Raw genomic sequence first — 23,138 nt, 5'->3', positions numbered from 1 at the left:
ACATGCCATGGCCTATAGGGCATCACTAGAACCACCAGAAGATGGCCTACAAATCCCCCTCCATGGGATGGGCTGAAGTATTTTAGAAACGTCTCAGAATACCTGGTATTCTCTCATCATGGTAGCACATGTTCATCCAAAAGGATATAGCCACCTATGAATGTACAAGGGATGTCAGATCATGTAACAAAGGGAACCAAGTGTAAAGCCTGTCGGAAGACTTCGAACTTGGGACGAGGAAGTGCCTTTGTAAACATATCTGCTATGTTGTCCTCTGTGGGAAGATAGGACAACTCTATGTCTCCTGCTCACAAATGCTCCCGAACATAATGATAGTGAACTTCAATATGCTTGGTACACGCATGAAACACTGGGTTACGCGCAATGGCCAAAGCACTCTGACTGTCAGTGTAGACAATAGTGGAGGATGCCTGGCGAATACCAAGATCTGTAAGTAACTATCGAAGCCAAACACACTCTACTGTAGCAGTAAAAGCTGCCCTATACTCAGCCTCACAGCTAGATGTGGCAACTCTTGGTTGCTTCTTGCTAAGCCAAGAGATACATGAATTGCCAAGCAAAAAACAATTGCTGGTATGTAACACTCTGGTGTCGGAACATCCTGCCCAGTCACTATCTGTTTAAGCATGCATGGTAAGTGAACCCTGATCACCATAGAAGCGGGCTAAATCCTGAGTGCCTCTGAGATATCTGAAGACTCTCTTCATTGCCTGCCAATGCTGTAAATTGGGCATGTGCATGAACCTACTGAGCTGAGATACTGCATACTGTAAGTCAGGTCTGGTGTGACATAAATAAATAAGGCATCCAAAAACCTGCTAATAAAGAGTGATATCACATGGCAGGCTCCCATCATGAGCTGAGAATTTGAAGCCAGGGTCCATTGGAGTAGAAATTGGCTTGCAATCCTCGAACTGAAAACGATCAAGGAGCTGTCCAATATACTTGGACTGTGACATCATGATACCCCCCTCAACATGAGCAAATTGAATGCCCAAATAATAGTGGAGCTGTCCCATGTCTGACATTTCAAAAACCTGCTGCAAATCAGCCTTGAAAGCTGCAATATGCTGAGTATATGGGCCCGTGATGAGCATATCATCCACATATAAAACACTAAAAAATCAGATCCACTTCCACGGACATAAAGAGTGGGTTCTGTGGGACTATTCTGAAAACCAAGGGATAGTAAGTGTGCATGAATTTTGGCATACCATGCCTTGGGTGCTTGCTTCAAACCATAAAGGGATTTTCTAAGCCGGCATACCTTGTTTTCAAAATTAACAACCTCAAAGCCAGGAGGTTGTGTGACATAGACTTCTTCCTGCAAATCCCCATGAAGAAAAGCAGTTTTGATGTCAAGCTGGTGCACTTGCCAATGATGATGGGCTGCAATGGCAATGACATATCTAATGGTAGTAATCCTGGATGTGGGAGCAAATGTCTCCTCAAAGTCAATGCCTTGTTGTTGGGCATACTCTTTTGTAACAAGACGGGCTTTGTGGCGATCTATACTGCCATCAAATTTTCTTTTTAATTTGTAGACCCACTGGGTAAAAATGGCATGCTTGCCGGGAGGGGGATCTACTAATTCCCATGTGTCATTTTTGGCAATGGATTGTAACTCAGCTCTCATTGCATCCATCCACTCTTTGCTGTCAAAAGGATCTTTATGGCACAAAAACTCTTCATTGCAAGCTGTAGCAAGGAGTGCAAACTCAAGAAAGTGACCATGCATCTGTCTATTCCTTGATCTTGTCCGGGCAGCAAAAGGCTGATCTTGTTTGCTGTCCCTCAATGTATCAAGAAGCCATCTAGAAACTTGCCTTTGCTGTCTATTGACAGCTCTTTCTTCAATCACTACATCATGAATAGTGGGATCATTTTGTGCTGGAAGAGAAACCTGTAAATCAGCATGGGGTACTGGCTGATCATTGCTTGTTGAAGGGTCTACAGGAGGCTCATGTTGCTGGTCAAAGTCTTCCTCTGATGCAGGCAGAGGTAACCAAGAGCCAAAGGCATCAAACATGTCAACATCTGGCTTAGCTTTGCAGTCCACAAGAGGAGAAGCTCAATGTTCAGCAAAGATTACATCTCTACTCACAATAATCTTCCCAGTATTTGGTTGGTATAACCGATACCCTCTGCTCTCCTGGCTGTAACCAATAAATATGCATTTGATTACCTTGTCATCAAGCTTATGTCTCAGCTGAGATGGTACATGAACATATGCAAGAGACCCAAAAACTCTCATGTGTGAAAGTGAAGGCTTCCTGCCTTTCCATGCTTCATAAGGTGTAACAGTCTTCAATGCCCGTGTAGGTGATCTATTCAGCACATAGTTGGCACACATCACTGCATCAAGCTAAAATTTATTGGGCAAAGACTTGGCCTTAAGCATGCATCTGGCCATCTCCATTGTGGACCTGTTTTTCCTTTCAGAAACAGGATTCTATTGAGGAGTGTAAGGAGTAGTGCATGAGTGAACAATGCCCCGTGAAGACAGAAATGCATCAAACTCCTTTGACATATACTCTCCCCCCCTATCTATGTTGAGGGTGACAAGCTTGCATCCTGATTCATTCTCAACCATATTCAGCCACCTCTGAAAGCATAAGAAAACTTCAGATTTGGCTTTTCAAGGATATATCCAGCAATATCTTGTGAAGTCATCAATGAGAGTCATGAAATACTTGTACCCCCCAATGGCATTTGTCCTCATTGGGCCACAAACATCACTGTGCACTAGCTGCAATTTCCTTTGTAAGAGTTTTGGACAATTCTTTTGAAAAAGAAAATCGATGCATCTTACCCAAAAGACAACCCTCACACGCATGTTTGGAAACTGTGTGAGTTTGAGGTACATCATTTGCCATCTGCTGTGAATGTAGCTTTGCAAGAGCTCTATAATTGAGATGACCCATTCTCTCATGCCAAAGATGAGTTTCAGCAAGCTGTGAATCTGAAATAGCAAATGCTTCAATAGAAAGTGCAGCTGAGTGATGATCAAGGTGATAAAGGCCCTTTTGCAAAGTGCCAGTGAGAGCTATGGCATTGTCATCACGAAGATCATAAACTAGGCATTTGTAGCCATCAAAAATCACTATGAAACCTGAAGTGGCAATTGCTGAAATTGAAATCAGCTTGACTTCGATTCCAGGCACAAAAAGAACATTTGTCAGAGTGACTGGATGGCTTGAAATGGATGTGAGCTGCACATCTCCAATTCCTTTTACAGCATAGGAAGCATTATTAGCACATGTGACAGTCCCCCCTCGAGGTGCATCAGCTAAAGAATGAAATAACTGTCTGCAAGATGTGACGTGCTTGGAAGCACCACTATCAAAATACCAAGACTGCGCATCATTAGCAGTAAAGAGTGCATCAGCTTTGGAGGGATCAAATGAGCAATGGACAGCCCATGCCCAATCATCCTAAAGAGCATGTGCATATGAAGCATCTGTTGGCTCATGGGATTCAATAGCATGTGAGGCATTAACTGTCAATCTTGCTTTCTTTTTCTCCGAAGCAATGCGCTTCTTGCATTCAGAAATGTCATGTCCAGGCTTGCGACAATAGTTGCATCTTTTCTTCTTTGACTTATCTGCTGTATTTTTAGATGCATGGGAGGAATTGCAGCTGCTATGCGCAAATTTAGGCTTGCCCATAGGCTTGGAAGCCTTGCCTCTTCATGTCTGCTGGGAAGCAAATGCATGATCATGAATAATGGCTTGTCTATTAGCTCGACTTTGCTCTTCCTGCAAAAGCAAAGTAACTAGCTGATCAAAAGAATAGTGGTTTGGATTACCCATGGCCACTAATCAAAGGGTTGTAGCAAACCCTTGATATGTATCTAGCAGTCCATTCAATGTGGTACTGACAAGCTGTGAATCTGACAAGTTGTTCCATGAGGTCCTTAACCTTTGTCAGGTATGCATCTATAGAGTCACCTTCATTCATACTGACTTCCTGTAATTGCCTTCTCAAATATGCAACATGTGCCTCATTGCGAATCTGATAGAGAGAAGCCAATTTGTCCAAGCATCCTTTGCTGTCCTGCAAGACCAGATGTGTGGAATTATGATTCTCTTGCATGATAAAGCAATACATGAATGTGCATTTGCATCTCTTGCATCCCATCTTGACTGTTCCTGAGTTGGAAAAGCAGCAGCAGCAGTGCTAGAAGATGAGGCATCAGGAGGAGTACCCCCTGCAAAGGGACCAGCAGTAGAGGCAACCACTGTAGCATTGGCTGGCCTCAGATCAACCCCAGAAACAATATTCCACATATGCTTTGCAACAAGAATATGTTTCATGAGATAAGACCACATCGGATAGTTGGTGCCATCCAACTTATCATCTTCACAAAGAACACCAAATAGATCTTGATTGTTCCCAGCCATAGCAAATGTGATACCCTGAAAGAGACCTCAAAACCCAAAAGCCTCAAGGCTACCACTGCAAAGAGCTGGCTGTCCAAAAATGACAGCAAATATCTGTGAATTTCCAACCCAAATCAAAGGGCAAATGCAGATCTGACCCAAATGTGACTGTGGTAGGCAATGTTCACTACAAAAACAGCAAATCTGGCAAAAGCCCCAAATTTAATGAGGGCAAATAGGCCAAAAAGAGGGCAAATGTAGAAAAGCCCCAAATTTTGCTGAGATTTTGCAAATGTGAGCCAATGTTTTGTAATCTGACCCAATGTCCTGCAAAAGTGACTCAATGTCCTGCAATCTGACCCAATGTACTGCAAACAAACAAGAAATTGCAGACCAAATCCCAAAGAAAATAGCCTCAAGGCTTGCAACTACAAAATTAGGACTGCTATCCACAAATTGTCTGCAAAAGTGCACCGAATCCCGAAGCAAGTACAATGCAAGTACAACGTACAACGTGGGTACTGAACTGATGTACGGAACAGTATGGATATCAGCACAGAATCCAATGTATGGCTGTACGGATGCAGGTACTATGTAGTACAGTGTACTGCTGAACTGTGTACAGTGTACAGAAGCACAGTACGGACAGGTATGCTGAGTGTATGGAATACATGTACAGAGAGCAGTACAGTACCATGTACAGACAAGTACGTAGTGCACGTACGGATCTGTACAACTGCTCAGATACGTAGCTGTACGGTGTATGGAATGCAGGTACCAAACTGTACGGTGTACGGCGATGCAGATTCGAATCTGTACGACTGTACCACAAAGCAAGTACAGAGCAAGTACGCCTGTACGGCGACACAAGTATGGAGCAGGCTGTGAGTACGATCGTCCGTACCGTACAACTGTACGGATGAAGGAGGCTGGTGCAAGTCCGCGGGCAGGAGACAAATCGGAACGTGGCTCTGATACCACTGTAAGATCGTTAGATGATAGAGAGAGAGCAAGGTACAAAGAGTTGATAGAGTCTTAGCCGTCACGTCAATCTTGAGTAATAGAAAAGAAAGAGTACAAAGTACTTGTACCTAGACCTAGGACTAAGTGTCCTAGGTGTCACATAGGACTAAGTGTCCTATGTGGCCTAAAAGGCACTAAAACTATAAGTGCCTATAGAACCACCAGAAGATGGCCTACACTCTCAGGATCATCAAGAAACATTCACCTTTAAGTTACAAATTGGAATTACCACCATCATGGGATAAAATCCATCCTACATTTCATATTTCTTGGTTAAAGACATATATTCCAGGTGATGAAGCAATTTGTCATGCAGGTGACTATGTCCCAAAAATTGAAGATGATTATGTTCTCCTTATTCCTGAGCATAAACTGGACCATCGACAGCGAGAGACTCAACATCGACTTATCACAGAATTCCTTGTTCTTTGGCAAGATCTGGATGACTCCGACGCTACTTGGCAATCTCACTTGCAGCATTACCCTGACATATTACAGCAGTATTTTCAGAATTTACCATGATATTTTCTACACCATTTCATTACCTCCACCAGGGTCTTATTTTGAGTGGGAGGGGATGTCACAATTTGTAACGTATTCCTTTCTCTATACCTTAGACTTATGGATGGTTTGATGAATGGACACTTGTGGAGGGGTATGCCCTTTCGACAGGGCAAAACCCTTCACAAGAAACACATTCTATTGAAGAGACGTTACCATTGTAATGTACCCTCTCATCAAAGGTCACATCCTTCACAAGGGGTATACACCTCTTCATGCGCATACACTTTGGAGTACACACCTTTTCATGTGTGAGTCTTCACTCTCAATATAAGAGAGGCCCAACTGTATGGATGACACACTACAGACACTCAAGCAATACAAATATTCCTTGTTCTGTGCTATTACAGTCTCTTTTCTGTTCCTTAGCACATATCTAAATATAGTAAATCTAGGATTTCTTACATGGACCAAGAAAAGTTTTCTTGTTTCTATTACTACATTGGCTTTGACTCCTCTAGAGTCTCACTCTTGATTGGACTCTTTCCTTCTCTTCTGGTTAGCCTTCTTCTTTGTGTCGTCCTTCACAAAATATCCTAGCTGGTCATAATAGAAGCATTTCTTCATTTTCTTGCTTCCACTAGATGAAGAGTCCTCGTCATCATGACATTTATCATTCTTCTTTATAATGTTGTTGGACTTGCCACAGTCAGCAGGCTTGTCCTTCCTTGTCCCCTTTAATCAATCCATCTATTGACCAACTCCTGACAGTTGATCCTTCATCACCTTCATTTGGGAAAGTGATCCTCTAGTGTATCCCCCTCCTTCCATCCTCTTGTAGTAGAGTCCACTAAACCGAATCCATCTATTGACCAACTCCTCACAGTTGATCCCTCATCATCTTCATTTGGCAAAGTGATCCTCCAGTGCATCCCCCTCCTTCCATCCTCTTGTAGTAGAGTCCGCCAAGTGAAAGTGAAGGAGGATGGACTCCAAGTTCATGTCAATAATTATGACCAAGGCCTCTGCATCTCGCACTACACACTCTCTGACTTCATCTAAAGTTGTTGGTGTCACCCGCCGTACCCTCCACCGCAATACTGCAAAGAGCAAGTCCAACTATCCAACACCTCCCGTATGATAGCGACTTCTCAGTCAACTTGCGACAGGCAAGGGGCAAACCATCACTTGTCACCCCCCCTTACTCTGAACTTGGTGGTCAATACCATCAAACCAAAGTAAAAGACAATACATTCATTTTTGGGGGACAACCCAAGGCAGAGTACCTCATAGTGACTCCAAATACATTTAGCTTAGAGGGGCAACTCAAGGTTTAGAACCTTTATTGACTCAACACAAACACATAAGCATAGGGGGCCTAGAAAGCCCAATCTTAGTCGTAAGGGTCCTCGTCCTCAAGAGAGAAGCCGTCAACCTCTGCTGTAGCTGCATGTATCTCCTCTAGGGGCCCTTCAGGTTCAGCTTGTTATTCAACAAGGAGATTGGCATGGTGCTTCTCTTGTTCTTGTTCTTTCTTCTTGAAGCAGCGAGCTTCAATGTGTCCTTTTCTCTTGCAAAACCTGCAAATAATGTTCTTGTTGGCCTTCCATTTGCTAGTGGAACCAAATGCTTAATACTAGGAGAGGCAAGAGAGGCTTCCTTATTGCGATGGTCCTTCTCAATGAGGAGTGCCACCATATCATCAAACATGGTAGTGGCAAGGTGAAGGACTTTAAGAGTTTGCTCAAAGCAAGAGATTCCATGCATACTCTTCATAAGGACAGCCATCTTTTACCTTCATCATTTGGCACGCTTTTCAAACTTGAGAGTTGTTGAGCAAGAGATTGAAATCGTGCTAGATGATCACTCAACTCATCACTCTCTTCCATTTTCAAATCATAAAACTTGAGCTTCAGAAAGACTTTAGAGTTGGTGATTTATTACCACAAACAATGTCTCGAGGTGATCTCGAATCTCCTTGGCTGTTGACTTGGAAGTCCACATGATGAACAAGAGTCTCGGCCAAGCAAAGACCAATGAGGGCAAGGGCCTTAGCATTCTGTTGTTTCCAAATCGTTGGTGTTGTTGATCAAGTGATTCAACTTTGTCATCCTTAACAACATTCCAAACACCTTCGCACATAAGAAGCGACTGCATCTTGGTTTGCCATGTGGGAAAACCTTCCCCTTTGAATTTCTCCACAAGCAAAGAGTTGGAGGACAATGAAGTCATGATGGCAAGACCTTGATGAAGGCGGACAGCAGGTCCAAGATGCAAGAAGGAGACAAAAGAAAGCCAAGGGAGTGCTCCAAAATGTAAAGCCGTCGCCTAGAGCAGCCCAAGGATGAATGAGAGGCAAGGAGCAGCCTCAAAAATGAGTGTGAAGGAGGCAGCTCTGCAACAGCAAGCCTAAAACAGCTTGAAAATGCAAGCAGCTGCTCCAAAATAGGTCGAAGAGGCCTCCAAATGACTCGAGAATCTGCAACCACTGTGTGTGAATGGACAGTTCTGCTGCAGCGGCCTGTAAAACCTAAAAACAGGACTGAAGATGCTCTGAAATAGCTCCAAATTTCACAGTGCAAGCCTGGTATGCTCCGAAATGCACACAGCCCTTGGAAAATGCTCCGAAATGCAGAGGATGGCCTCCACACAGCACTGGCAGGGCTGGAACTGCTAGGAAGCACCTCAAAAAGTTGGAAAAGGTGGCCAAAAGTGTGCTGCCCAGGGTGGCTATGCAGCAGCAGCAAGGTGGGAGGTACTCAAAATGGGTGCAGACAGAAGGGGGAAAAGTAGGTGAAATGAGCACAAAGGAGACAGCTATGAAGAGGCAAGCTATGGTGAAGCTGAGTGGGCACAAAGGAACCAAATGGCTGAGGCGGCTGCAGAAATAAAGGCTAGAACAGAATTAGGGCTTCGGATTAGGGTTAGGTCTATGATGGCGTGGCAGCTATGGCAGGGTGAACCTGCTTTGATGCAATGTTAGAAATATGATGTGTGTGTGTGTGTGTGTGTGAGAGAGAGAGAGAGAGAGGTTAGGGAGTGAAGAAGTGATACTCAAATAAAGACATAATGAAGGCTTTCATTCATTCATCGAGTATATCATGGCAAGTGCAATACAAGCCTTGTATAGGCTACACACTCACACACTTGCACCACGTGCATATGAAATGAGTCCCATAATGACACGTGGCACTCACACATGAACTAGTACTAGATCTCCTAGTACAACACATCACATCTCCCACACACTCTTTGGCTATGATATCTCCAACACTTAAAAAGGAGTACCCCTCTCTGAATCTTGAACGCCCCAGATATAGAGTCGATTTCTACAAGCTTGAACTAGATCTCTCCAAAGGTTCTCACCTTGAGCATCCACCATTTTGAGTCTTCCTCAAGGCCCTGATACCATGTTAGAAAAACATCTATATTCAACAACTATTCCCTCAAATCCTGAAGTTTGGTGAGGTGAGCATTCATGGAATCACCCTCATCCATATGTGTATGAGATAGCTCTCTCTTCAGGAATCAGACTCGGCATCATTTTCTTGCTGCAAACATGCTCTCTAAAATATCCCAAGCTGCTTTCGAGGTCTGCATGACCGAATGTGAGGAATGTGCTACAGCCAACACTCACTATAGCACAAGATAATGCCTAGAAACCACACAGTGCTATTTCAAATCTGATGTCTTTCGTTAATGTGTACACAAGTGCAGAGAGAGAAAGAGAAAGAGACTTGCAGATAGTTATTGAGCTATGCTCATGAGAGTAGAAGCATTAAATACATGTTGAGCCAAAGAGGGACAAAACCTGAACAATGGTGTCTGCACCGTGTGCCACCATCTAGCAACAAGGTGTTGCCTAGATGTGGACCCCTTTCACTGCAAAATGTTCTCCTACCTCCTTGCGGTACCTTCAAACACTGTCAGCCTGCGTGCTCTCCTAGAGCTTCATAGGCTGCGTAGTGATGCCCTGCAAACAGATCTCCTCGCTGCTCCAGTGGTAAGCCAATGGTGAGGCCCTGTTTGAACCTTGATCCTTGACCTCCTTGTTGCTTCCCTCGCGCCCAAGGGTGATGCTGTCGTCCTTGCTGCTGTGATGGCAGCCTGTTGTGAGGCTTGGTTGTAGGTGTTTTAGGACCTCCCTGCCGCTGTGTATGCAGCCCAATTTGAGGCACAAGAGGCTCCAACTCTGAAAAAATGAACTGCCTCCTAGATGTGCCCTTACGTAGGGCTGGATGCCCTGCCAACCCAGTCGACCAGGTCCGCAGACTGGCCTGACGTAGACTGCAGACACAGGTGGCCCCATCTGTTAGCACCTTGCTGCCACATTGGAGCTGCACAGTCTGCACCAGCTTCTAGCTCTGCCTTGACCTGCAAATCTGGTCCAGCCTGCATCTGTCTGCTGTACCTTTCTCCTGCGCAGACATCTGTTGTCTGCAGATCTGCTCCAGCCATCTGAAAGCAGCCTTTGCTGCTTGCCCTAGTCTTCCCCCTGCCCACCATATAGAAGCCAACTGTGAGACCTTCTGCCCACCATATATATAGAAGCCTGTTCTTGCTGCTAATGCTGTCCACATGGCAGACTGCATGCTGCCCATGTGACGGCCCTGCTTCCCATCCCAGATCTGCCCTCTTGGCAATCCCTTTGTCTTCCCACATGGCATCTCTCATACCCTGCTGGTACATGCCTCCTCATTTGGGGGCTCACAGGTGGGCATGTGACCCCGATAATCCAACCACTTACAAGTAGAAGCATGCAATCATTCCAGTCTTCTCATTAGTCAAGATCATGGCTCCCTACAGCTTGGCTTAAAATGGTTGGGCATGATTTAAGAAGCCACCTCGTAAGGACGAGGTGGCACCATGAGTTTCTTTTTCAAAACATTTGACCAACAAGACTTCTTACGCGGTTCTTCAACACAAATTCAAATTAGCAATAACAAATCAATCCCCTTTTAATCACAAAACTCCTTGCACCGTTTTTCAACAAAAATTTAAATTAGCAATAACAAATCAGTTTCCTTTTATTCAAAAAACAATTTCCATAATTTCCCTTTGTCAGATGCAATATCGAGATTCCAATGAACCGGGATGATTTCCTTAACACAGACACAAGATCATCTTTGCTCTGAGTTGATAACCCTTTGTCATACCAATGCAAGCTACCCCACATAAGTTACCTTTTTAGTCATCTTGTGGTACTTCTTGGAAAATAACCCAGCATGAGTTACCTAATGCATATGAGCCTATGAGGTCCTAGGACAATCAGAGTCCATCTTACATGCTGACGTCTAAGACTGCAACTTAACTTGTTCTCCTGGCCAACCTGGCCATACAGCAGCTGGACCCTCAGGTGGCTCTTCCAGACCCCAATCAAGTCTTTTTCAGGGCTCATGTGTCCTATAAATCTCCTAAAAGCCCCGCAGATTTGCTGGGACCTTCCAGCACTGCACATGGGCAGTGCTGGGGTACTGCACTGCCCATGTGCAGTCCAATTGACGTCCACACTGCAGCCTTATGTGCTGCCCACATGGCAGCCAGCTTGCTGCCGATGTAGCAACCGCTCAAATCTTCAGATCTGTCCATGTAACAACGTCATCTACTGCCCACATGGCAGCCCATGTGCTGCCCTCTTGGCAGCCTCAAACCCTAACCAGAATATGCCTGATATCATGCCCCTTTGTCTTCTCCATTCAGGGGCTGTCACTTCTACAAGTACTCACATTGTAGTCTCTTGACCGAATGTGTCGGAATGTCTGAATCCTGAAACCTACCTCATATGCAGGTGGCAAGTTCCAAACAGATGTCCACATTCTGTACTGCCAAGGTACCGTACACAACAAAAAGCTTCGCATTCAGAAAAGACAGAAATGTATTGCATTCATACAAGTACTATAGCAAGCTGTCTGTGCTCCTTTGGTCCAAGCATTCTGTCCGCAACTGCTGCTGCTGCTACTGCCCCAGCTGCTTTTGGCATATCCTGTTCACCATGAGATCTCTGTTACTTCCTAGTTGAACACACAGAAATTGTAGCTCATAATAGAAACATATAAAGTTCATTCTTGCTGCAATTTGATCATGTCCATCCTACAATTTTATCATCACAAACATCAAAAAAAGTTTTGCAAGTTCCTCCCTGCCCTAGCAAAGAACGATATTCAAAAATAACATAATACCCAAAGAAGTTTGGATTCCCTACCTCCGGTGCTGCATCTAGTTTCATCTCCCAGTCAAACAAATTCTTTCCGCTATCCACACGGAAAGGGCGAGGCGAGCTGCCAACTCCCCTGTCAACAAATTGTCCCTGCAGACCTTCACCTCGTTGTACAATTTGATCCGTTCCAACCAGCTTACTCTCTCCTGTGATTGGTGATGGTAGGGTCTCATATCCAGAAACCAACAGGTCCTGTAAAAGAGCTCCTTTGTTATGTCCATGTTCTATAGCAAATGCATGCAATATAAAGAGTTTGATAGCCGACACAATGTCGTTGCAGGAGAAGAGAGAGGCTTCAGATTTAGAAATAAAATAAGATCCAAGAGTTTCGCATGCAAAAACCATAGTGCATTAAAAAACGAGGCACAAAACCAAGACTATAGCATTCCATTCATCTCAGCTGTATGACACCCTACCTTTGAAAAAAGAGCTTGGTGCCATGGCCCATCTGCATGCTATGAATCAGATTATACTGTTTATGAGCCAAGAGTGCTGCTTCAGCATTTAGAAAGTATGAACTACCAAAGTAGAGTGCTGATTCTAGATAAGATTATGTATACTGTTTATGAGCCAAGAGTACTACCTCAGCATTTAGAAAGTATGAACTACCAAAGTAGGGAGAGAGCTTATACAATAACTTTACACTGGCTTGATTTTATTCATTACTGCAATTATGCCAGTGCAACATGCATCTCACCATCTACATTGGCAGCTCAAACCAAAAAAAATTGTATTCATAGGCTTGCATCAAAAAAATCCAAACACAGTATAACTTGGTGGAAGAAGACCAATTCTTTCGCCGGTTATCTGCAAATACCACATGCACGTTCAGCAAACAAAGCCAAACATAAAAAAAAAATTCTTCGTTAAGGTCACAAGAATAGTTTGCTTCTCAGGGTCTACAGTGACAAGGTAAGCATAGTAATTTGTAGCAATCTACATGACTTCTGTGGATCTGGCTGCAAAATACCATTAGAGTCAGTTAACTGGGAAACACTTTTCTTTGCTCTTCATCTGAATCCAAAATTACTCACATGCATGGTAAGGAAATTCAGCCTTTCACTCCAAAATTGACTGCTGATGAGTCCTTGCTGCAGAGCAAGGCGCCTCATGGACCCAGGCATATGATGGTCTCTTCTGCTCCTCTTTTGGATCTCTCCTCATCGGCAGAGACTCTAACTTTAAAATTCCTCTACACTTCTCAGAAAATCATGTAAATTGATGCTGGCTTCCCCCAAAAGGTAAGTAATGCTTTCAGAAATCATCTAAATAGATGGTTTCCCCCAAAAGGTAAGTAACCCTTTTGACTTCCAATGAGGGCTACAAAGGATTTAGCCTCATCCTCTCACCATCAGAGTCCAAATAAAGACACGTGCCCTCTTCATCTTTTCAATTCTTCCAGGACATGCACAAACAGCAGGTGCACTCTGCCATATAGCTCTAATAAGGTAAGACAGGTGAAAAACGGGTCAAGTAATACAGAGATGCAGGCAAGTCCCCCAAGAGTCTCAAAACGAGCCCTTGGTCAATGTCCAAAGTTGACAAAAGGAAAACAGTCTTTAGGTTTAAGAGCCTACCAACAAAATCTTTGAATGAGCAACTCATATTCAGCACAAGAATGCATTTGATAAAAGAGCCAAACCATCACATATACATAAGAGTCAAATATGATACATTTATAGAACGAAGAGAGTAAAGTGGGTACTTCACTGTAGCATAATCTTTGAAATATCTATTTAGAAATATTGCAATAAGACAGTGTAAAAATAGATTTAAGAAATAAAAATGTCAGATTACAGTGAAAAAATGTATCTACAGTAGTTCAAAAGGCTATATATACAGAAGATGTATTTTACAAATTAATAAAGTAATTATAGGTCAGACAAAGAATCGCATGCATGATGGGGATAAGAAGTAAAAGGCTGGTGAGGAAAAATGACTAGGAACAAAAGAGGGGAAAAGTGGACAGAAGATAAAATGCCAAGCATCCCTGAAATTAACCTGCTTCCTCAATTTGCAGTTTACATGAGTTATTTTTCATGTCTCAAAATTCTGCACCCTTTCTCTTGCTATGCTAACTCTATGGAGATAGATTTGAGCATATACCTCTTTTGGTTCTGATTAAGAAGTGCTCTATGTCATCTCTGTTCATTCTCCTTGCATAATGGTTTTTTAAAACTGTTATGACAACCCTATTCATGTCATTGATGCACCTGAGCATAGTGCAGATCTACACTTACTAGAGCTTAAACTCCATTTCTAAATTATAGTAAAAATAATATCCTCATATCAAACGAGAAAACTGACTAAATTGATTTCACATGTGTGCAGTAGTCGAGAAAGAAGCACCAATGAAATGGAAGACCTGTGCTACGGAGTGATGCAGAGTGGTGAGAGGGGAGGCATGACTACAGAAGGAACCCAACAACTCAACTTTAAGATATTTAAAAAGGACAAAAAAGCCCCTATAAATTCTAGCTCATACCCTGGAAAAAGATCGTCTGTCTTTTGTAAAGACCTCCTTGGACTTCAGCATTCGAGGGCTGCTGTCTTCATAAGACGAGCTTACAGGCAACGACGGAGAACGGTGGATAGACCTGGGTTCTTCTGCTTTGTTGGCTGCATATTCGCTTTTGGAATTGGTTTCTACAGCAGGAGTTGGAACTTCATAATGTTCCAAGTCTAGTTCCAGTGCATGAGGTCCACTCGCCTACATACATACAAAAAGTTAGCACAAATGACAGCTGCCCTATCTCCAGACATTGCCATGTCCCTAAATCAATGATTTTCAAGGCAAAGCATATGTCCATAAAAGCTCACGTTATTTTCAAAAGTAATTGATCATTTAGAAACATTAAAAGATAACCACATGCTCATAGACACTTTCATTCACTTCATGGCATAAACATTCGGAAGAATCAAAATGCCTCTTGAAGATTACCATAGCATATGAGGAAGCACAAAGACTGCACTTCTCCTCAATAATAAACTGAAACTATCTAAAAGCAGTCATGGCCTTGTGATGCCCAAGGCTCTGTGCTTCTCTACTTCTTCCCCCACAAATGACTCCCTGCCATTCCCACCTCTCTTTTTTCCCTGCTCCTAGTCATCCCTCACTTGTTTAGAGCAGACCCCGGTCCAAGATCTGTTGTTCATGTGCAGTCCCCTCCTCCCATTAGCCTTGTCCCCCCTTTCTATTTACTAAAATTTTGGTCTTTTTTCTCTGTTTGCCAGTAGAATCCTTAAGGGTGGTCTGCTTCTAGCAACATGGAGACAAACAGCGAGTGCTTCCCTCCACTCCACATCCAGCCCCCACGTTCCAGCTTTCAAAGCTTGTGAAAGGCCTTGAAAGCTTACATTAGAGATACCTTGGGTTAAAGTGAGGTTTGTATGGAAAGATAGGTAGCAACACAAAATGTACTTCAAAATAGTATTTTTTTCTTGAGGCGGAGCAACTAGGGGATGGTTGGATGATCACGAGCTTGGAGGCGTCACTGTAGCGGACATGTGAGAAGAGGCTCAACAGAGGCCGCACCAATGTGGGGCAATAGGGGTGAGTGCTCGTATCTCTGTAAATCCCTGTGTTCTATCCGTGTATTAATCTAAAGATGTTATTTTCCACAGACCATGTTGGTTCAAATACACATTGATAAAATGTTGAGGTCAATGGCATCTCTCTCTCTCTCTCTCTCTCTCTCTCTCTCTCTCTCTCTCTTTGTGCCCACGCTGGCACCCAGGTCCTCCCTCCCTCCTCCCCTCTCCCTTCCCGCCCTTCCCCCCCTCTCTCCACCCCCCCCCCCCTTTCTCTCTCTCTCTCTCTCCCCCCCCCCTCTCCCCTCCCCCTCTCTGAGCCGCCCCTTCCCATCCCTCGCCGCCCATGCCCGGGCCGTCGCCCCCTCCCCCCCTCTCTCTCTCTCTATCTATCCATATGTATGTGTGTGTGTGTGTAGATATATAGATAGATAGATAGATAGATAGATAGAGAGAGAGAGAGAGAGAGCGGGGGGGGGGGGGGGGGAAGGGAAGTAGGGAAGGGAGAGAGAGGGAGAAGGGAGGGCGAAAGTGAAGGAGGTTGTGGGCGCACAAGAGAGAGAGAGAGATGAGATGATTGTATTAAAGTCTGCGTGAGACCCTTTAGGATCTATGGGACTGGCGATCACTATTAACTAATATAGTGATCCCTTACATCCAATGAGAGAAAAATCTTACAAACTTGTCATGTATGGAGTACTTGTTGGGCTAGCTTGTGAGCTAGAACCAGTACCAGTACCTTGTTGCGATGTTCCAAAATCTCTTTTAAATAGCTTCCTAGCTTTTTGGCTGACTGTTTCAGCAGATTTTTTTAGATCTCTGATTACCCCGGAGCCTTCTCTGAGAGCGGGGGGGGGGGGGCAGGGAAGTAGGGAAGGGAGAGAGAGGGAGAAGGGAGGGCGAAAGTGAAGGAGGTTGTGGGCGCACGAGAGAGAGAGAGAGAGATGAGATGATTGTATTAAAGTCTGCGTGAGACCCTTTAGGATCTATGGCACTGGCGATCACTATTAACTAATATAGTGATCCCTTACATCCAATGAGAGAAAAATCTTACAGACTTGTCATGTATGGAGTACTTGTTGGGCTAGCTTGTGAGCTAGAACCAATACCAGTACCTTGTTGCAATGTTCCAAAATCTCTTTTAAATAGCTTCCTAGCTTTTTGGCTGACTGTTTCAGCAGATTTTTTTAGATCTCTGATTACCCCAGAGCCTTCTCTGATGTGCGCATATGCTCTACATCTCATGAGTACATGCTGCTTGTTTTCTACCTCTCTTGTGGGGCAGATTTTGCAGATTCTTTCCTCTCTGGGGACCTTGGGTCTTGCCCATCTAGCTCTCTCTACCTCGAGATCATGTGAGCTAGTTCTGATTTTGCAGATTAGATGTATGTCTTCCCTGAGATATTTCTGCATTCCATAGCTGTCCATTGAGTTTACTTCTTGCTTATAAAACTGCAGTTTTGTTCCTGGGTTTTGCCTTAGTCTATATCATTTTCTATGTCACAATCTCTCTTATTTCACATGCATCTTCTAGTATATCAGCGGTTATTATACCCCATGATTCCATCCACTTCAACATTTCTCTATACCAACCTGTGATTTGTGTAGCTTCCATCGCTTTGCGTGGTATCCTGACGGCGTCCACCTTCTAAACTTTGTTGAGATAAGCCATGGATTGACACAATGCTTCCCCTTCTAGAGATATCATACCTGTTTCAGCCAGCAAGATGGGGTAGGGAGTCTCTGCCTTAATCCCTAACTCCCCTACAGGGGAATCGTTTATGTAAAGTTTCTTTTCTTTCCCAGTGAATCCCAGACAGCCCAGGTGCCCAAGCAGGGCATCCGTAAAGGATTGTTGTCTGCACAAGCATGGTGGACAGAAAAACTCTCTTTCCCAATTCCATAGGTGTGCCTTCTTGCATTTATTTTGGAAGCTATATAGGGCTTTTAGACCTCCCACAATCCTTCATTCCACGCATGCATTCCCTTTGTAGTTGGTGGTGAAATCCAGCCCTAGATATTTATATGAATTGACTACTTCCAGGGACTCCCCTCCAATGTGACATCCACTTGTTTATTACATGTCCCGATGACCATTAGCTTCGACTTGTCTATATTGACGACCATTCCTAAGTGTTTGCAAAACTCTCTTAGTGCATCCAGATGTGCTTGCAGGCTCTCCTTGTTCTTCGCAAAGAATACCACATCATCTGCATAGATAAGCATTAACAAAGCGTACCCCGCAATCTGAACACCTTCTTTGCTGTGTATTCTCATCTCCTCAACCCAAGGACACACCTAAATGAGATCATTATACATGGGTTAATGGGCCTCCAATGTTGTGCTAAAACGGATTGAAATTTTGAAATCCAAACTATTAGGACTAGAGCGTGGTGGTCTCAAAACATTGATAGTTGTTGGTATTGGTATCTAGATTCACCCTAAAATGGAAGGAGTTGGAAAAGTGCAATTTGTGCATGTGAAAATATATTTTAATAAATCCAACACTATTTACAATTTTGAATTGTTTCTTTTTCCATGCACTTGCTTTCTATATGGCTCATAAGCATGCCAAAGGTCATTGCATTTAATGATACACACCACCAAACCCGATAGCATGCCCTTTCGCCTATTTGTGTTTTCAAGCATTTTCGACGACATTGCACTTGTTTGGGATATCCAATTCTGCTGACGTGTATCACTGGAGGGGGTAACCAAGAGGGTTAACTTTGGTTAACCAAGATGTGCCTCGATCGACCAAAGAATTTGTTTTTATGTTATGTGCACATGTTTGCCTGGTGGGGACACCCACACTAACTAGGATTAGTCCACAGATTATTATTTGCATGCAAAGCGTTGACCATTAATGGGTGCCATGGTTGTGCGCTTTAGTTAATGGTTGCAGGTACTAAGAGGGATTGAAGACCCAAACAATATGGAGCTAGGCGAGCAATTGGGAGATCACTCGCGTGACCAAGTGCTACGAAGACCCTAGAATTTGCCCTTTGAGGCATGTAATTAGAGTTAGTCTAGATTTTTGACACTTGGCATGTTGCCAAAAGAATTGAGCTGGGAGCTCTTTGTAAAGAATTTTTCACGTATAATTTTCCTACAAGCAGCCCGTGAGCTGATTTGTAATCTCTACTCAGTTTTCATTTAATAAATAAAGAAAGACCTTCGGGGAAGGACCAGCCCAACTGTTGTCCTGGGCCCTAATGCGTGCAGAGTGAGAAGAGAGAGAGGGAGAGTTATCTGCAAAGAGAGAGCGCAGAGAGAAAAGATAGTGCATAAAAATTTGCAGAACGAGGTTTCCTAGAGAGTTCCACCTCTGATGTAGATGGTTATGCTGCAGCAGCACCAAAACAGCTCAAAATTGCAGTAGCAGCTGTAAAACTGGTCGAAAATGCATCCAGACGTGACAAAAATGTGCAGACAATGTGTGTAGATAGACAACTCTGCTGCAGTGGCCTCAAAACCCAAAAAACGAAGGAAACAGCTCCCAACCAGCTCATATGCAGGCGCCACTTGAAGAAGATGCCGACCAGCAGCACGTGTGCACACGCCTCTAGAAAAACGAGCAGAAATGGTCACAAAATGATGCAAAACAGAAGCGAAATGAGGGCAGCAAGGACGGCGGCTGTGCAGAAACCCTGATCGGTTAGGAGCAGCTGAAAGAAGGAGGCAGCTAGAGACGAATTAGGGTTAGGGTTAGGGTACAGATGACGTGGCAGGTCGCTATGGCAGGGTTGACCTGCTCTAATACCATGTTAGAAACATGGTGTGAGGGACAGAGACAGATAAGCTAGGGGATGAGGCTAGGGGGTGAATAAATGATACTCAAATGAAGACATAATGAAGGCTTTATATAGGCTACACACTCACACTTGCACCAAGTGCATAAGGGATACGTCCCATAGTACTCACACAATCACTTGTACTAGATCTCCTAGTACTACACACCAACACATCACATCAACACACTCTTTGGCTATGATATCTCCAAGTTCCAACAGGGGTTACCCATCTTGGTATATCGCATGACCTATCATAGACAATCTTAATTTCTTATGAACCTCCTCGACTAGAGTAACCCTTGGTGGCGTCACACTCTAGCTAGCCTTAGGGCAAGCCACAAGCACACTCAAGAGAAAGAAGACAAAGCATCTATCAGTACCTTCCTTACATGCAACACCAAGGATGAGCTTTACATTAGACAACTCAATTGCAAGGACAAAGACCACTTGTGGAGAACTCCATCTAATCAAAAAGACCTATCCAGCATTCCAACAAGTTGTTAAACACAAAGAGTGCATCACGTCTTGTCACGAGGTCGTGAGTTTTTGGGCTTGCATGTGGGCAAGACCCTAGGAAATTAGGTGGGCAAGGCATTGGGTTGCTAGAGGGGCAGAGGGCCCCTACGATTAAAAGTTGGGCCATTGGTGTGGTCAAAGAGGATCCAAAGAGGGGGCAAGCGGCAATTGACGCCTGGCGAGCCACGTGGCAATCATTCTAAATCCCAATCTATCCACATGCATTTGGATGGAAGCGGCAGGAAGGAGCAAGAGCATGGTGGAGGAACTTCATGGGCACGACGCGAGGCAGAGGAAAAGGATCTAAGAAGTTGGTTGGGTGTGGGATAGTCGGGTAAACTGGTCCGTACAACATATGGAATTGCCGTACGACGAATTGATGACGGACTGCCTGCAATTGGATGCTGAGGACCTGATCGTACGACGTTGTTATGTTTGCAAGGCTTGTCAGTACTTGACCGTACGATGGCTTGTTGTGGCAAGGTACAATGGGCCGTATGACTAATAATTGAGGTAGTTAGTGTGACGGTACAATGACCACATGGCTAGCTCCATGCACAACAGCTTGGCAGTAGCTTGCTACACCTAGTGGTTGATCATACGTTGTACAGCTTGATGGCTGAGTGCTGCTTGAACAGTTAGAAGACGGGATGCAGGGTATACTTGCACATGCAACCCAAGGCACTTGCCCACATGCGGGCCTGGTAGTGGGCTGGTTAAAATCAGAGCTGCAGCTCCCTACATTTGGTGGCCTTGTAGGCTGTGTGGAGCTATGTGGGTGTTATGACCTGCCTGGTTGCTACCTAGGCCCCCACGAATCTTCTAACTGGCATATTTCACCTTTTTGACAAAGTAAGGCATTCCGTAACAAACTAGTGTATATCTTTACGCATAGCTGGCCAATAAAAATACCTCTTTAGAGCCTGAGTGATAGCGACAATTCCTCTATGCCCAGCATATGGAGGTGCATGGCATTCCTCCAATATCTTTTGCCTCATGTCTTGGGTGATGCATAGGCAAACATCCCTCATTAAATAGCCATCCTTCATGGCAAACTCACTTCTCAACTGCTCCTCTTGCATTTACCGCATAATCTCTCCAAAGTCTGAGTTAATAGCATAGTGCTTCCTCATTTCTTCAAGATCCCTGTGATAAACAATAGTCACATTTTGAGATAAAGCATCAGCCACTCTATTCTGAGCTCCCAGTGTATTAACAATCTGAAAATGACACATTGGCAGCATATTTGCCCATTTCATGTGTCTCTCTGAGAACTTAGTCTGAGTTAAGAAGTATATCAGACTTTGGTGGTCAGTCTTCACAGTATAATCTGCACCCAAGAGATAGTGCTTCAAAGTATTAATGGGATGAATCACAGCTACCAATTCTATTTCATAGGTTCCCAAGTATCTCTTGGCATCTTGTAGTCTCCGGATTTTATAAGCCACTACATGACCATTCTGATGCAATGAAGCCTCAACACACTCTCCACAAGCATCACAATCTACATCAAAAGGCTGATATAGATTGGGGACTATAAGAATTGGCTCTGTAGTCAATTTCTCTTTGAGTGCATTCAATGCTTTCTTTTAAGGAATACCCCATCTGAAAGCTGCATTTTTCTTGGTCAAGTCATGAAGTGGAGTGGCAATATCAGCAAAATCCGTGAGGAATCTTTTGTAGTAAGAACAGAGGCCCAAGAAACTACAGACTTCATGCACAGTTTTCAACTCTGGCCATTCTTGGATGGCTTGGATCTTCACAAGATCCATTCGTATTCCATCCTTGGAAATTATGTGCCCCAAATAGTGGATCTTTTCCATGAAAAATTCACTTTTCTTACTATTGGCATACAGCCGATGATTACGCAGCTCTTGGAAGACAGTTGCAAGGTGTTCCCTGTGCTCTTCTTCAAACTTGCAAAAGACTATGATGTCATCGAAGAAGGTACCAATGAACTGCCTATAAGGACAGAAGATACAATCCATTCTTCAATTAAAGGTAGCAAGGGCATTTGCCAACCCAAAAGGCATAATGTCATGCAAAACGCTATCTTGTGCACATCCTGTGGCTGTATTCTAACTTGGCGACAACCACTTTTCAAATCTATTCTGCTGAAAACTGAAGCTCCATTGAGTTGATCCAGCACATCATCTATGTGCAGAATCGGGAATCTATCCTTGATGGTCATCTTGCTTAGTACGCAATAATCAACGCACATACGAAATGAACCACCTTTCTTCTGTACAAGAAGTACAGGAGAACGAAACAGAGAAAAACTCGGCTGAATTAAGCCTTTGGACCATAGTTACCAGGGAACGGCGTTCCGTCTTCCTAGAACGTGGGAACGCTGTTCCTAGGTGGAGCGCCTACCGAGAACACCAAGGAAACGGCCAGGGAATGGCCGAAACGTCTAGGGTTTGGCGTTCCCGGTTTAGGGTTGCGCAGGAACCTGTATAGCCGTCAACGGGGGGTTTTCGCACTCTCCATCCTCCCTCCCACTCCCTTCTAGTCCCTATCCTTCCACTCAGCCCCTCCCCTCCCACTCCCTCCTACTCTCTCTCCTTCCACTCCCTTCCACTCAGCCCCCTCTCCTTCCACTCCCTTCAACTCAGCCCCTCTCCTTCTACTCCCTTGAACCTTCTCCACTCAGCCCCCTCCCCTTCCACTCCCTTCTCCACCCCTTTCAACTCAGCCACTCAGCCCCCTCTCCTTCACTCAGCCTCCTCTCCTTCTACTCCCTTCTCCACTCAGCCCCCTCCCCTTCCACTCCCTTCTCTCAGCCACTCAGCCCCCTCTCCTTCCACTCCCTTCTACTCCTTCCACTCCCTTCAGCCCCCTTCTCTCATTGCTCACTACTCGGTGCTCAGCCCTCTCCAAGTCTCCACCAACAGCGCCCCCCCCCCGCCCCCCTCTCCACACTCCCTCCCTCTTCTCTCGAGCCCACTCAATGACTCCTCCAAGAGGCATTGACACGGACCAGAAATCCAAGTGGTGGAAGGAAGTGGATCGTGTGGCCAAGTACGCCAATTCGAAAGGAGGAGGAGCATGCAAGTGGCTTTGCCGCTTTTGTAAAAAAGGAAAAGTGGAGGGGCACTGCGAGCTCATCTATGCAAAGTTCCAAATAAAGGCATTAATCGTTGCCCTGCTGTT

The 23,138-nt window shown here is 44.4% G+C and overlaps 1 protein-coding gene across 5 annotated transcripts in view; it reads right to left on the bottom strand.

Annotated features, from left to right (window-relative positions):
* Positions 1-23,138, bottom strand: part of F2KP (fructose-2,6-bisphosphatase) — a 146,260-nt gene that overhangs the window by 92,183 nt on the left and 30,939 nt on the right. For all 5 annotated transcript variants that reach the window (XM_087377750.1, XM_087377766.1, XM_087377755.1 and 2 more), the window contains 3 exons: positions 14,630-14,854; positions 12,130-12,336; positions 11,818-11,910 (listed from right to left, as the gene is read on the bottom strand). In XM_087377750.1, the coding sequence (XP_087233876.1) occupies positions 11,818-11,910; positions 12,130-12,336; positions 14,630-14,854 (525 nt within the window). The remainder of the gene's footprint in view (positions 1-11,817; positions 11,911-12,129; positions 12,337-14,629; positions 14,855-23,138) is intronic.

The sequence above is a fragment of the Dipteris shenzhenensis genome, chromosome 1 (assembly GCF_047967505.1).
Source record: "Dipteris shenzhenensis isolate YYH24624 ecotype China chromosome 1, Dip_SZ_1.0, whole genome shotgun sequence".
Classification (NCBI taxonomy): Eukaryota; Viridiplantae; Streptophyta; class Polypodiopsida; order Gleicheniales; family Dipteridaceae; genus Dipteris; species Dipteris shenzhenensis.
The sequence above is the reverse complement of the archived record's forward strand: the minus strand, read 5'-3'. Positions and strand labels throughout refer to the sequence as shown.